The sequence below is a fragment of the Chamaea fasciata genome, unplaced genomic scaffold, assembly GCF_029207755.1.
Source record: "Chamaea fasciata isolate MVZ Bird 193981 ecotype frontalis unplaced genomic scaffold, bChaFas1.0.hap1 SCAF_9, whole genome shotgun sequence".
Classification (NCBI taxonomy): Eukaryota; Metazoa; Chordata; class Aves; order Passeriformes; family Sylviidae; genus Chamaea; species Chamaea fasciata.
The window spans coordinates 6,531,767-6,546,287 of NW_027094094.1; the positions used below are offsets into that span (position 1 = coordinate 6,531,767).

The following is a 14,521-nucleotide window of genomic DNA, read 5'->3' on the forward strand; positions in this document are numbered from 1 at the left end:
TTAAAACTGTTTCAACATTTGGATATTCTTGATATTTTTTCTTTAGAGTATAGTAAAAGATTTCAAATTTAAAGTCTTCTTCTAGGATTAATAAACTTTATTTCCTAAACTGAGTAGGCAGAAAAATTAGCAACCCACATAGGTAGGTTACGTGAATAGATAATTTGTGTACAACTTAACTTCATAATATCTTAATTCCCTGTTCAGTGCTGGAGTGAGGAGCAGTGTCCCCAGCCCTCTGCATTAAAGCTGTTTCATAAGGAATTCTACTCCAGCAATACAGTTCACACATTTTTGAAGGTTTACCAGATGTCATAAAGCTCTGTCTGAAATAGAGTGTATTACAGTGATCAGCTGATGATAGTTAATCAGACTGTTACACTCAAAGACAGTAACTAATTGTAAGATATGACTAACATAAAATTAAATTAGGATAATCACTTGGGAATTAATTTTTTGGCAATTTTTTGTTGCTTTATGTGAAAAACTTACAGGGAGACTTTGAGACATAAATTCAAAAAAGTATTTCTTACTTTCTTTGCTTTAAAAATTATCTGATGATATCTAATGGAAATCATAACAAAATCATATATTTTGTTCCTGACTTTCTTAACCGAGACCTAATGCTGAGCAGGATATTTTCCTGCGTCAGTGTCAGTGGCAGCATTGCTATGAAAAATGCTCACTCACAAGGAAATGTGTACAAATATTAACATTTACTTCTGTAATGGCCTTAAGTACAAGATTATGTGGTGTTTGCCAGTGAAATGAAGGTAGTAATACTGATAGTAACTACTACCACATGTGTAAAATGCTTTAAATTATGCTTAAACCTGTGAAAATTAGCCTGTCACAAATGCTTTACATGTAGCATCTTAAAGGAAACCCACTGAGTAATAAAAATGAAAATGGACTTTTTCATGAATGTCACCTGTGTAGTAAATGGTTTAAACCATTATTCCTGTTTGTCTGAGCTCAAATGGGAAGAGTAGAAATGGAAGATCCCAGTCTTGCAGTGACATGGCACTGGGCTTCCTGGTGGTATTTGGGTCATCTCTGGATGATCTGGCGAGGTGAATCTTCACTAAGTAATTAACCAGGGGGAATTACTCCAAAAACCTCAGCAGTGGTGTGGTTTTTCTGTTGGTTTGGGTTTGGTTGTTTGTTTTTTTTTAAAGAATAACTACATACTTGCTAACAAAACTTGTGAGGAAACAAAACAAGCCTGATGTTTCCAAGCAAAGAGCCCAGTGAGTTAGGAAGGGAGGTGGGGTGGGAACAGCAGTGTTAGGCAGTGGTATTGTTCTAAAACAATGCTACAAAAACTCAGATGTTTTTTCTTTCCCTCTGTTCCTCTGAATGAAGGGCAAATTAGAGGAAGTATCCAAATTCATCATTTGAGCAGCTGCATCTATCAAATGTAATCACAAGGCCTTGCCATGAGAGATGCAGGATTTGAAAAGTGCAGGAATCCTTCCTGTTAATTAATATCGCAAACCCTTCCTGTGTTTGATTGTCAGCAGTGGTGCCGCAGGTCATGTCCAGGCTGAGCATCTGTGTTACCTGATCCTGTTTTCAGTATGTGGGTCTATTAATAAATTGCTATGACTTTCCTGTGGTGTCATCTTTGCTTGGGGACAGCTGGCAGGTACACGGCCATGGTGTGTCCCTGGGCCCGTCTGTGCCCTCCCCACCCCTGCCGTCCCTGAGCTCTCACACGGCCGCTGCTCACAGCTTCGGAGTGAGTGTCAGTCAGCTCAGCTCTGGAAATGCTGCTTCTGAGCCTCAGCTCCCAGGCTGTGAGCTGGAGCATCCTCTGTCTTGTCAGAAGTGACTGTATAATATAGATTGAGGAGAAGCTTCCACAGCTGGAGCGTTTTTAAAACTAAGTGGAGTAGTGAGGATAAACCTTGGGAAGCTCTCTTGCCTAGAATTCACAACAGATAACAAAGTTTTTTTCCCTTTTGGTTTATACAGCTGTCAGAGACTGCTTTCAGCAGTGAGCCGGTTGTTTTCTGTCTAAGCAGCCTAAGAGATGTCACTTTTTTCACATGGATGTGGGCTGGGGTTTGGAGCCAAGGGTTAGAACTCTTCAGTAAGTCGTGTTCAGAGCTCAGACTTCTCATAGAACATGATCATCTTTCTGTTCTAACCAGGATTGCAGACAGGTGATGTTTGTAGAGACTCAAGACTTCCTTATGGGAGAACATTCTGCTGAAGTGAGCAAATGTTTGCCTACCATCAGTCAGGGGCACTAATCTCTAATCCAGCTGGCTGAAGGGAGAGGTTTGGTGTGGCTTGGGTTTTATTTGCCTTTTTGTGTGTGTGCTTTTTACTTTTTTTTTCTTGCTGCTGTTTTCCTTGAACGCCTAAAAGCTGGTTGCTAAACCACACCTACTTCTCTTTCGGCTCTACATAAGCACATTCTGTATTTTCTGTCCCATTTGGAGCAAAGCCACGACAATTCTGGCTTTTTGATTGGACGGGGGAATTTTGTCTTCATCCTGTCTCAATTACACCAGGATTTTTATCCCTTAATTTGAATCAACAGAACCTGAAAACTCAAACAGGTGTTGACTACATTGAGTTAACAAAGCTGTTTCAGTTTTTTTTGGAATTCAGATTTTGGGAAGGTAGTGTTCCTGAAATGCAAAAAAGTGTGCACATGGTCAAGATGATCTGTTTTGTGCTGATAAGGAAAAAGTTTTGGTAAGATTTATTTTTTATTTATTGGCTATTGTCATGACTGTGAGTATAGCTGAAATTAGTCTTATTCATTATAAAAATCTACTATAATTTGAATTGTTAAAATCCCCTGAGTGTGAATGCTAATACAGTTTAGCAGCAGAAATCAGTGGAAGCTGGAGAATTGCTTTTGTAAAATCTCTAACAAAATCTATAAAGAAACCAGTGCTGCTACTTTTTTTTTTTGTTGTTCAGAATAAGGATGAACCTCATTTTTATACCTTCGGTGTGAAGAATGATATAAGCTGTTTACATTATAATACCTGGCAAGTGTAAATGTCAGCTGATAAGTACTTCTAAAATCTTACTAAGGTGACCATGTCTTTTTAGGAGTGGATCATAATATTTTTCTAGAAGTAAAACTTCATCTTAAATTACATGCAGTGTTAGAAATAGAGGACTTCTTTATATCCTAAAATATCTGGTCCCAATGACTCTGAAATTTACTCACTTTACAAGTGCCTGACTTGTGTTTCTGTGACTCAGGTGAAAAACACAACTAAAAATGACTCAATTCTGTTGTGTAGTTAGTTGAACATTTCGATTAATCCCCAAACTGAAAATAAATCCAGCAGATATTCTTTCAACAGTATTTTAGATAGCAGAATCTTCACATACAGTAGCACTTGCAAAATTGAAATCTCCTAAATGCAGTCTCTCTTTAGACTGTGATAGAATTCTGCCTAACATTCTAGATGAAAATTGAAACTTGCAATGCATTCAGAGTAGCTTTATGCCAAAGATGCTTGCATTTTTGTTTGATTGACTCTTCTGAGGTTTAAATCTTTTTGCTTTTTATTAGAATGCAAATGTTCAATTAATGTAACTTAAAAATTCCCAAACCTGAAAACGTTGAATCTTTATGTCAATAGCTTAGTGCTGGGATTCGTATCATGCAAGTATTTAACGTGGTCTTAAACTGATGTTCAGTAATTTTAAACACTGTTTTAGATACCAAACTTCCTTTATAAAACCAGAGAATAATTTAAAACTTTTCCTATAACTTATTCTAGAAAAATATTCTCACTTCTTAGCAAAAGCTCTACAAAATCCCACCTCCTCCTGCACATAGAAATGAAACCATAAGACTTTCTACTTCTCCAAGTTGGAGATGGAATTCTGAGAGCTTTTGAATTTTGTCTCTGTTTAGCTCCGTACAATTTAGTGATTGTTGATTTTTTTAAACTGTGATGCTGGATATTCTTAACTGATGCAGTGAGCAGACACAGAACCATATGGTTATCATACCAGGTAAGTCGATATTTTTTTGTAGTTGTCAATAGATTTCCTCTTGCAACTAAAAATATTGTTAAACAGGTACAGAGGGGAGCAGGTTATTTAGGGATTAGGTTAATTAAACTAAGATATAAGAGACTTCTGTCCTCTTTTCTGTTAAAAGTTGGCTAAAGGGCCACAAAACAGTCATCACAGAAGAGTGAATTAGAGGGAATGTAGGTCAGACATCTTTAAAATTAAATAACCAAATCCAGACCTACTCAGAGTAGATGAGCTCTGCCTCCCAGAACAGAATTCTCCCCATTCAGGGACTGGGAGCACTCAGAATGATGGGAATAAGCTTGATGTGCTCGGGTTTTTTCTGGATACACTTTTGGTCATGGCTTGAGGGAGGTGGTGATGAGAGGCAGTGAGTCACTGAAGTGACTCCGAGGTCTGGCACGATCGGAGTCTGTAGAAGTCCTTCAAGTCAAGGAGACACTGCCTGCAGTGGCTGGAAACAGTTTTGCTGCGCTTTGTGTGTGCAAGAGCTCAGTATTGTGCTATTTTAGTGTCTACCTTTAATCCTATATATTAATTCAGTCACTTTATCTTAATTACTTTCAGTATAATCATCTGACTAATTCCTCATGTGAAGGAGGAATTTTTGCTGTTTGTATCTTGCGATATTTTTAAAGAAACACTCGCTACGCTACAGCTTCTTTTAAATATTGTTTCTGTAAGGTTGGGTTTTTTTCACTTGCTAAAATGTCACATGAAGTTTGATTGATGGATATTCCTCTTCATATTAATGCTAGGTTTTGGCTAGCATTTTCTTAATAGTGTGCTGTCTGAATTTCAGACCTTTGGACAAATAAGGTGAGTTTGTGGAGGGATTGGTAATTTAAAAACGAGTCGAAAAGACGCTAAAAGCATTTAATATAAGGCACTTCTAAAGACTTTTTGCAGAGAGAGCATCCATTGCTGGCCTGCTGCAGTCCAGGGACAGGGATGATGGCTCTGTAAGAGCAGAAGGACAGGGATGGTGGCTCTGTAAGGACAGCAGGACAGGAATGGTGGCTCTGTGAGGACACGTGCCTTGCTTTTAGAGGGTGGGGAAGCTCACAGGCTTTTCCTACCATGGGGAAAAGATGGGAGAGCCGGTGGTGCCTGACCCTGTTGGGAGCTTGGATTTCCTCTGTGTGGTTTTACAACACGAGGAACGGTCCCACCCTATTGCCAGCAGTCCCCATCTGGGTTTGTATTCATTCACCACCTCCCAGTGGGAAAGTCTGTTCAAATAAATAGTGTTGTCTTGCACTTAAATGTTTTGACAGCAGTTCAATTCCCTAAAATGTAATTGAAATCTACAGGAAATTGTAATTTGTCCCATGTTTAATTTTGGAAATGCATAAACTCTGTAAATTAAATAGATAAGTGCTGTAATATAAATTTAGAAGGCTTCAGAGCAGCACTAAAACATTAAAAGTGCATTTAATGTGGGAAATTCATCTCTTTATATGTTGCTAGTGCCAATGGAAATAGGTGATGTGTTCTTTTTTTTGCTAATGATTTTGCAAATTAGTTGTGGTGATAAGAATGTGAACATAACTGCTTGTTGTAAATTAAGCATGATGTTGAGACTGTATTTTAATCCTGTATTTGTAGAAAATTTAAGCGGTGCTGCACAAGGTCCCCTATACACTGTTAAGTGCTTTATATATTATTGTATACAGCTGTATTGGTATTTTAGAATTAATTCCTCTTTAATTCATTGTTGTGTACATTTTTAAAAAAGGATTTTGAAAATAGAAATCAAAATTACAATAAACATTGCCTTAATCTAGCAAGGAAAATGGCTTTTTCTGGGGATTGTTTCATTATTCTGTGCTGCAGCCCAGGCTTGCGGTGTGTGCTGTGCTAACACTTTGTTCTGAAGTCACTTGAGGATGATGTTTTTGGTTTAAATGTGTAGGTGGATATGTCTGCATCCTTACTGGAATGTTTCAGTGTGGTATTTTGCTTTTCTGGTTTACTTTTAGCATTTAGAATAGATTTGTCCAAGTTTGTGTTCTTGTAAATGGCCTGCAGGATGTGTACGTAAGTGAAAGGCTTTTGAAATCCCAACACTTTTACTCATGGTGTTTGCCGAAATTGAGAGAGTTAATGGTAACCTACTGAATCCTCTTCCTTTGTCTTTTTTCCCTGCCAGAAATCTTCTTTCAGTAAGTCGCTGAAGCTCAGGATGGTGGTTGTGAGTTTGATGCTCCCATGGAAAACCACCTTTACAACAGATTTGGGAGAAGGTGTAGCAGGAGTTGCTGGTACTAGTTGAAAAGTAGTTAAAAATCCTCAAACCTTCAAGTACCTGTTCATTCAAAACTTGGCATTATTTTCCAGTGTGCTTGCCTGATTGTTCCTTTTCTGCAAGATCAGAGCTAAGTGTGTATTTTGAGGGGGTAAAATCATTCCTAGCAGGAACAGGACACTCTTCCTTGTGCTTGAATTGAGAAACCCGAGGTGGGTCTGAGCGGGAGGTGGCCAGGCTCTGATGTGAAGTTTTGTAGGATCAGAACAGTGGGGTCATCTTGGTGGTTTTTTCCCTACCCTTGTGATATTTGCTATTACTTTAGTAATTCAAGAACTATAAAGGAAGATTATGAGTAAAATACCAAGTCAGTTAGTACCTGAACAGGGCATATTTTGAGTTAGTTGCTTGTGGTATACTCCTAAACCCTGGCCAGAGTGATTTAATAGCCTCTTATTTTTCATGCACAAGACTTTTTTTTTAAAAAAAGAAAGTATTTAAAACTGAGTATTTTTACATGACATATTTCAAAATATTGTTTTTTTCATGAAGGAGTTAATGAGGGAGAAACTTGGAAGCAAATTAAAGTTAGAAGTTGAATTGGATTTCAGGAAAATAGCTGGAGTGTTGAGTTGTGTTTATTCACAAAGAGAACAAAAGAAATGTCTTTCTCATGACTCTGTAGTGGTTGTTGCTCATTCAGAACCGAAGTGTCTTGAATCAGAGCATGGAGCTCCCTCCCCAAGTGTGTGCTGACAGTTAAAGGGTGCTTAATTATTTATTTCAGTTTCTGAAACTCTTCAGTTCGACTCCATGTGGCTGTTTCCTGAACATACTGTGATCTCTGAATGTGACAAGCAGATGCCTCTGCTGGTTGGGCCAACAGAACTTCTGAAAGACTTCTTTCTCATGACATGGCAGAGACATCCTGCAGGCTGTGCTGCCCCTCTCCTGTCATTTGTAAATCTCCACACAAATAATTACTGAGAGGCTGCCCCAGTGACAGAGGATGGAAACCAAGGCACAAGGCAGTGCTGGGAAATTAGAGCAATAAATAAAGACAGAAAGAGGGAATACCCTCTAAGAGGGTTGGGGTTTTTTCCAGAACTTTCGTAGAGATGCTGTGATATTGTTCTTTGTGCAGGGTTGTGGCCCTTGCTGTTGGGATTGCCTGTATGTGAGCCAGGGGATGGGGCTGCAGCCTCCCCTCCCCTCACATCAGGACTGTGTCCCACACCAGAGCACTATCACTTAAAAACCAGATTGGTATTTAGAACTCAGCATTTTCTAATCAAAGAGAGAGGATTATGTGGTGAGATAGTTGGTATTTTATACACATTATCTGGAACATGAACTGCTTTTCCTGTGAATCACATGCTGCCCTGAGGGAAATAAAGCTCAAGGGCAAATGTTTAGGATACCTGTATCTTTATTTTTATTCAAGAAGGCTGGCTAAGAAGAGCAACTTGAAGTTTTTTACAAAGTGTGAGAAGAATCTATATGTGTAACTGAAATGAACTGTTCATTAGGGTGCACCAATGGCACTGTCATAAAAAATTGAAGCTTTAGGTTCATAGCATATTTTCATCTTTCTGTGCTGTGATGTTTATGCAGATAAACGTAAAGATCTCGTAAGATATTTCCTGCAGTAAGACTCTTGTGTTAAATCATGTTTGCAGTCATAAACACACTGTGTGATTTTTACCAGCTGCCCACTTTGTCAGAATTATCTGTGCTAGTAGATGTAACTCAGTCTGTTCCTGTGAAGCAATTTTTGTTTGTATTGTCCAGTCAGCTGCATTCAAAAAGCTCTAGTAGCTCCCACTCATTCCTTTTGATCAATGAATGTGTAGGAATGGCAGTATTTCTCTTCTGAAAGAGTGTTAAAGATTCATTATTGTCCTGTTACTTTTTTAATATTTTTGTGGGTTCTTGTTGTGTAATTTGGATTAAGAGAAGTTTCTTGTGTTTTTCAGATTCAAGCCATTTTTTCCAATTCAAGTATTGCCATCTGATGAATATGAAGATCGAGACCTCTCTATACAGGATATTCTGTTGACAGAAGGTCGACTGAAAGTCACATTAATTGAATGTTCAAGGTATATCTTCGTGCACTTTTGCTCATTCTTGACTAAGCAAGGACCCATCTTTCCTCAGTTTGTAGTAATGATAGTTGTAGGCCAGTTCTGATTCACAAAAGTGACAGCTTGGGTGTTATGATTGCACTCTAGGCAAGAAATGTATTTTTCTTGAAGTAAAAATGAATAAATGAGTGTTGCCGGCTTTTTGTGAGGCACTTCTGGTTTGTGTGGAGACAAGCCTTTGCCTTTCTGAATTTTGCCTGGTTACAGGCTAATCTGTGCCTCCTCTAATTTGCTTAGTTTGCTTTTCTGCCTCAGCAAATTATGAGTCTCTTTCCAGGACTAAATAAATGTTGTAATTATATTACTGTATTATGTAAGCAAAAGGAAATAATTGTTTCACTCAGTCTAACATAAATCCAAATCACTTTTATAAGGCATTATTGTTGTCTTGGTCTTGAACAAAATAGTGGAAAGGAAGAAATAAAATCTATTTCCTTCATTCATTGAAGGGAATATTATTCTCTTCAAAGCTGGAGAAAAGGTGTGTGGGTTCTTGATTTGTTGGTGGTTTTATCAGGCCTCTCGGTTTATGTTAGATCTTATCCAAATAGTGCTAAGGCTTTGATCTAGTCATGTGCAGTTGTACTCTTTATGAACTAAACTGCTTTGCAGAGAGACTCTTTTTAACCTGTTCTTTTCACTGTTTCTATTCCCATATCAGCTCCTCTTTGCACTTTTCTTTCTGCAGCACTGTACAGCCGTCTGAGCTGTGTTTGCTGTACTGATGTGATTTATCAGTGGTCAGGATTTCCTGAAGATATTCTTCTGCTTCTCAGAGTTCTGTGGTGGCAGCAGTGGTTATATTTGTGTGATAAAATTCCTGCTTACCTGTCTCTCTATCTTTGTGATGTTTTCTGTGGATTATCCAACGATACTAAATAACTGCATTCCTTGACCACCAGGAGCATTTCTCCTTTGACTGTACTGAGTAAGGGAACTCTGATCTCTCTTCGTAGCAATTCTCCAATTTCAGCCCAGTGGTGCATTTGTTTTTCTCCTGAGGGCCAAAATGACCACCTTGCAATTGTGTGCAGTTGTTCTTGCTTTGGAAAGTAATCTTTTAAATGTTGTATTTCCTGAATCTGAAACAGTGTGTAGCATCAACTCTTGAGTTTCTTTGCATTGAGAGCTCAGTTTGCTCAGTCTGACATCATTGTGAACTCTCAGTGTTTTCAGCTGTCACAGATGCTTATCAGATGGCTGGGAGAGGATGCAGGTGCTGATTTGTCAGGTCTGACATAATCCAAGTGTTTTATGCATCTTGGAATTTTTCAACACACATTTGAAAATTGTCCCAACAGACGCTTCTCAGCCTAGATGTGACAGTTGGACCCACAGTAATTCCTCAGATCTTCCAGTTGTCCCATTCATTTTTTGAGCTAAGCTGCTGCCCATAGAGTCCCTCAGAGAGTAAAGATTCTGGCTTTGCATCTGAAGAGATTGAAGAGATAGAGAAATAGAGAATCTGGGTAAAGAAGAAACATAAATATTTACAGAAGTAACAGTGGTCCAATTTTCCTTTTCCACCAGCCCTCTGTGAGCTGGTGTGAAGGTTGGCTGGGCCAATTCCCAGTGCAGCCCTGTGTGCTGTGTCCAGGGATTTTGCACTTCCATCTGCCATAGGCATCTGAACATTTTTCATTCTTTCATTCTCATCCCAGAATGAAAGATCACTTTAATTTCTCTGTGGTTTTCAGTTTTGCTCAGTGCTCCAGGAAGTTTTATATTTTCTCAGTACAGTAGATGATCTTTGACTTCTTTGTAGAATTTGGAAGTAAAATTCTTCTCTCTAGTCAGGTAATAGAGTTCTGCTGTTTCTCCCATTTATGTCTGGACATCACTGGTGAAACTATAGTGGTTAAAATGTTTAGCAAACTTTTTCTATGTTCTAAATGGCTTGTTTAATTAAATGATATTCTTCACATGGCCAAATACTTGCACTTCTCACACTTCTTTTCTAGTTGCAGGCTTGACCATAGCAAGTTTCTGCTGTCGTGCTGTTGAAAGAAAAAATTGAATTTGCTCATAAATTAACGGAAGGATGGGAACTTTGGCATAAAGAAATAATAAGGAATATTTCCTGCCAATCTTTATCTGACCTGTGCCACAAACTCAAGTTTTCTAAAAGTGCAATACCCTCAAAGAACTTAATAGTTGCAAAAATGCTGTTATCTGTCATTATCTTAAAGCTTTTATGAAAAAGGAAAAACCAAAGCAACATTGTGGCAAATTTTGGTTCTGTTTCTTTTTATTTTTAAGAAATACTGTGAAGAAAGTAACAAAGCTCATAAACTCTGACTTTATTAGGCAAGGATACACTTCTAAAACTGTGCCATGAAGTGTGTACTTTCCAACCTGCAGGATATAGTTATCTCTTTAATATACAGTAATATATAATAATGTCAGTTTTTATGTGCAGCTGTCTTACAGGGTACAGCACCTTTGTTTGCACATTAATGGAGATACTGTTCAAACAAAAGTTTTCTTACTGTAGCAGAAGTTAAATTTTCTCCATTGTCTTTCTGAAGTTGGAAATTTTGCTCTAAACTCCAGCATGAGGGGCTCTTTAAAATTTAAATATGTGCTTTGGCTGTCTTGTGATGTGTTTGTTCACCTTACACCAGGTCAGCAGGTGCTGCTAACCCGGGTGAGGTGAAATCTCAGTGTGCCTCTTTGTTTTGCTTCTGACTTATGTTGTAGTTCCAGCTAAAAATTGTTCAGTTCCTGTTTTGAGCTATCTCATGTGCTTGTTTTTCTCTCCAGTGCAGTGAAATAGATCCTGTGCTGATATTTTAGAGGGGGCCATAAGTACCCCTGAAAAATTCCCTAAGAGTGTGTCTGAGTGAGCAGAAGCAAATTTGAGAACTGTCACAGTCAGAGAGGTGTTTACCCTTGGGTTGTCTTAATTTTACCAGTTCTAAATATTAGTGAAAGTTATCCTCAATAGCTTTACTTAATTTTCAAAGTATGCTTACTACAAATCTCCACATCTGAAAGATGAGGCACTTTTTGATTATAAATATTTAACCTAGAAACATTATTTAACAATGTCAAGATAAACAGAGAAAATTGACATGTTTTTCTGAAAGCTTTTGTCTGTATCTTCTAAAGAGTTGTATTACACATCACAATCACAAATGAGATACTTGGGATGAAAGCTTAGAAACTGTTCTTGTCAAATGTACATAGAAAGTTTAGGGGGGAATTAAAATCTAACAGCTCTTTTGAATGAGTATGGTTTGTTTGAAGTTTTTATTCCAAAATATTTATCTGCTTCCAGCTACTGTGAGATAAGCTGAGAACAGCTTGATTGCTGTTCTATAGCCTCAAGTTTATAGTATGAGGTTTTTTTCTTCTAATATCTGTCTGAAAAGCTGTGTAGCCTTCTGGAGTACAGTATCATGGATGAAGAACCACTCTTTGTTAGAAATGTTACAAAAATCATAGAAAAGAGGATCCCAGTTTAGTGAAATACAAATATAAAGCAGTAGTAAACTGACTTACTCTACAGTAGCACTCTCTTAAACCAACAAGAGCTTCAAATTGTGATGTTTAGGATGACAGTGGAAGACTCTGGTGGCTATTGTTGCTGTTCTTAAAATAAAACAAAAACCCTTCATGGAAAAAAATGCCAATTTAATACTTTATTTAAATACCAACCAACCCCCCCCCCCAAAGAAAAAAAAAAAAAAGGAAAACACTGTAGGGATAAAAGTCAACTGAAAAAAAACCTCAGCTGAAAATTTTGTTACATTTTTGGAGTTTTCCACTAGAGGGTGGCAGTGTCTTTCCCTTGGTTTAATGCTGTGCCTGTGCAATCTGTTTTCTCTGGATTTCTACATATACACATTGGTAATAGTGTATAGATAAAGAATAGAGAGTTAAATATATTATCTGGGGTATATGTAATGGTATTACAGTTCTTACCATAGGCTTTTCTATTTCAGGTTACTGATGTTTGGATCCTATGAAAGAGAAACAAATGTTCATTGCACAATGGAGCTGAGCAGTAATGTTTGGGAAGAAAAGTCAAGAAGTTCTATTAAAACGGTAAAAAAGAAGGGTGTCATCTTTGCATACTGCAGTTTGTCTATGCTCTTGATATATTGTCTAGAAATTGTGTCTTTAGGCAATCAAATGGGTGATATAAGAGAAAAAACCAAATCCAAAACATAGCAGACCAGTTATTTACTTCTTAGTCCCCTGTCAATTTACCATGTATGGATAACATCGTGTTCAGTTCTCACAGCTGTGCCTGAAACTGCCTGGTTTGGATATATTGTCAGCTGCCTAGCTGCATTGAAACAAATAGTGGAAAATAGACATTTTATAGCCCTGTTGTATTTGGGTGGGGCGGCGTTTAGAAAGCAGTGAGTATGATTCACCTGCCTTTGCCTGGCCAGTATTGTAAAGTAGTGTTTTACTAATTATTGCACTTGATAACAGGATTTTAGCAGCATGCAGCCTGCAGATTGCCCGCCTTTTTTTGTGCATGAGGGTGAGAATGAACTTTTTCTGTTTCTGCAGAGAAGAGGTGTGATGTATGAAAGAGCCTTTCAGTTTTACATTAGAGGGATATTGTGTTAGTAATCAAATTGAATTGGGCTTGTGCTGAGCAATAGGTAGTGTGCTTATTGAAGAAAAACCCCCCAAAGCTTTAAAAAGACTTCATGTTAACAGTTGGTTTCATGTAAAAAAATCACTGGAACAAAAATCCCTGTCCTGCATTTTACCCTCTGCTGAGTGCCACTAACCTAAACCTGTGCCTTTGTTACATCTGACTGGAGTTATGTTTGGAGACCAGCATCATTTTCCACTGGGGCAGCAAGAATCCAGAATTTCAACATCTCCTTCAGTTTTTCGCCATTAAATTCACTTTGCTTTGGGTCTAAAATACTTTTAACAAATGCTGTGATACTTGTTTTCAGCCTACTGCCAAAAAGGGTGTGTGGCTGAATAACAGCTGTGCATGAAAACATAAATGGATCTGCAGGGTTGATGCTCTGGCAGTGAAGGTGGCAATGCATTGATTCACCAGTACACTCCTCTAGACAAAATAGCTTGGGATTATTTTTAGAGGTTGAGTAGCAGTGTTTAGAACACATTCTTTGATACTCTCACAAGAGGAAAGAAAAAACTCTCTGAAGACTCTGTGGCACTGATGTGTTAGTGACAGCAGATGGCAGCAGGAGTAAACGAGTGAGGGTGGAATGGCTTCTTTTCGAACTATGGAAAAGTATTCAGGGAGAGACTCTCAAAAACTCGTCTTTTGTGTCAGTATCTGAAGTGAAATGGCAGATTTTTACATGAAATGGCAGCTTTTAAAAAATGTCCTGAGTTTTTGGAAATCTGGCCCGCAATGTCCAGAGGGTTTTCTGTGCATCTGTGCTGCAATCCTTCATTGTGTTCAAGCACTGCCAGAGAGCAGAGGCTCCTTACTTCGGGTTGCTGCATCTGGAGCTCAGCTGGCACTGGAGAAATCAGTGCCCAACCTTGGACTTGAGACCCCTGGAATGGTGGCCTGGTTTAAAATCCTGCTTTTGAATGTGTCAATATGTGGAACAATATGGAAACTGAAAATTAGCAACTTGCAGAACTACTTTTTGGTTCTCAGTTTATATTCAACAGATATAGTGAAATCATGGAAATCTCTTTTCCTTAGGAAATCCAGGTAAATTTGCAAGCTAAGTTACAAAATGTTAGGACATCTCACCGAGTGGCAAGAGTATTTTCAAAGGTCCTCAACAACATAGGAAGTGTTGCTTACACATTTAGCACTGGAACTTAGTTTGTTCTTTTCAGAAATATTAACTGAGTAGTTAAATAGTAAGTTATAATGAAAAAATGGTGTTATTTTTCCAAACAAAAAGTTTACTTCTATCCTTAGTTGTGATTATTAGCCCTAATGCAATATTAACCATGAGGCAGCTGATGGCAATACTTAATATCTTTCTAATATGAAGTCCTTATTTTAATGCTCACATGTGCAATACTTACTCCAGATGAAGTTAGAATGAATAACAACTTCAGAAACTACGAAGGAGAAATAGCAGACAAAGCTGAAGTGAAAAGTTAAAAGATACATTCTGATTTAACAGGGTCTAATTTA

The 14,521-nt window shown here is 38.0% G+C and overlaps 1 protein-coding gene across 1 annotated transcript in view; it reads left to right on the forward strand.

Annotated features, from left to right (window-relative positions):
* PDZD8 (PDZ domain containing 8) overlaps positions 1 to 14,521 on the forward strand; it is a 51,771-nt gene that overhangs the window by 7,870 nt on the left and 29,380 nt on the right. The window contains exons 2-3 of the mRNA XM_066190849.1: positions 8,245 to 8,367; positions 12,360 to 12,462. Coding sequence (XP_066046946.1) covers positions 8,245 to 8,367; positions 12,360 to 12,462 — 226 coding nt within the window. The remainder of the gene's footprint in view (positions 1 to 8,244; positions 8,368 to 12,359; positions 12,463 to 14,521) is intronic.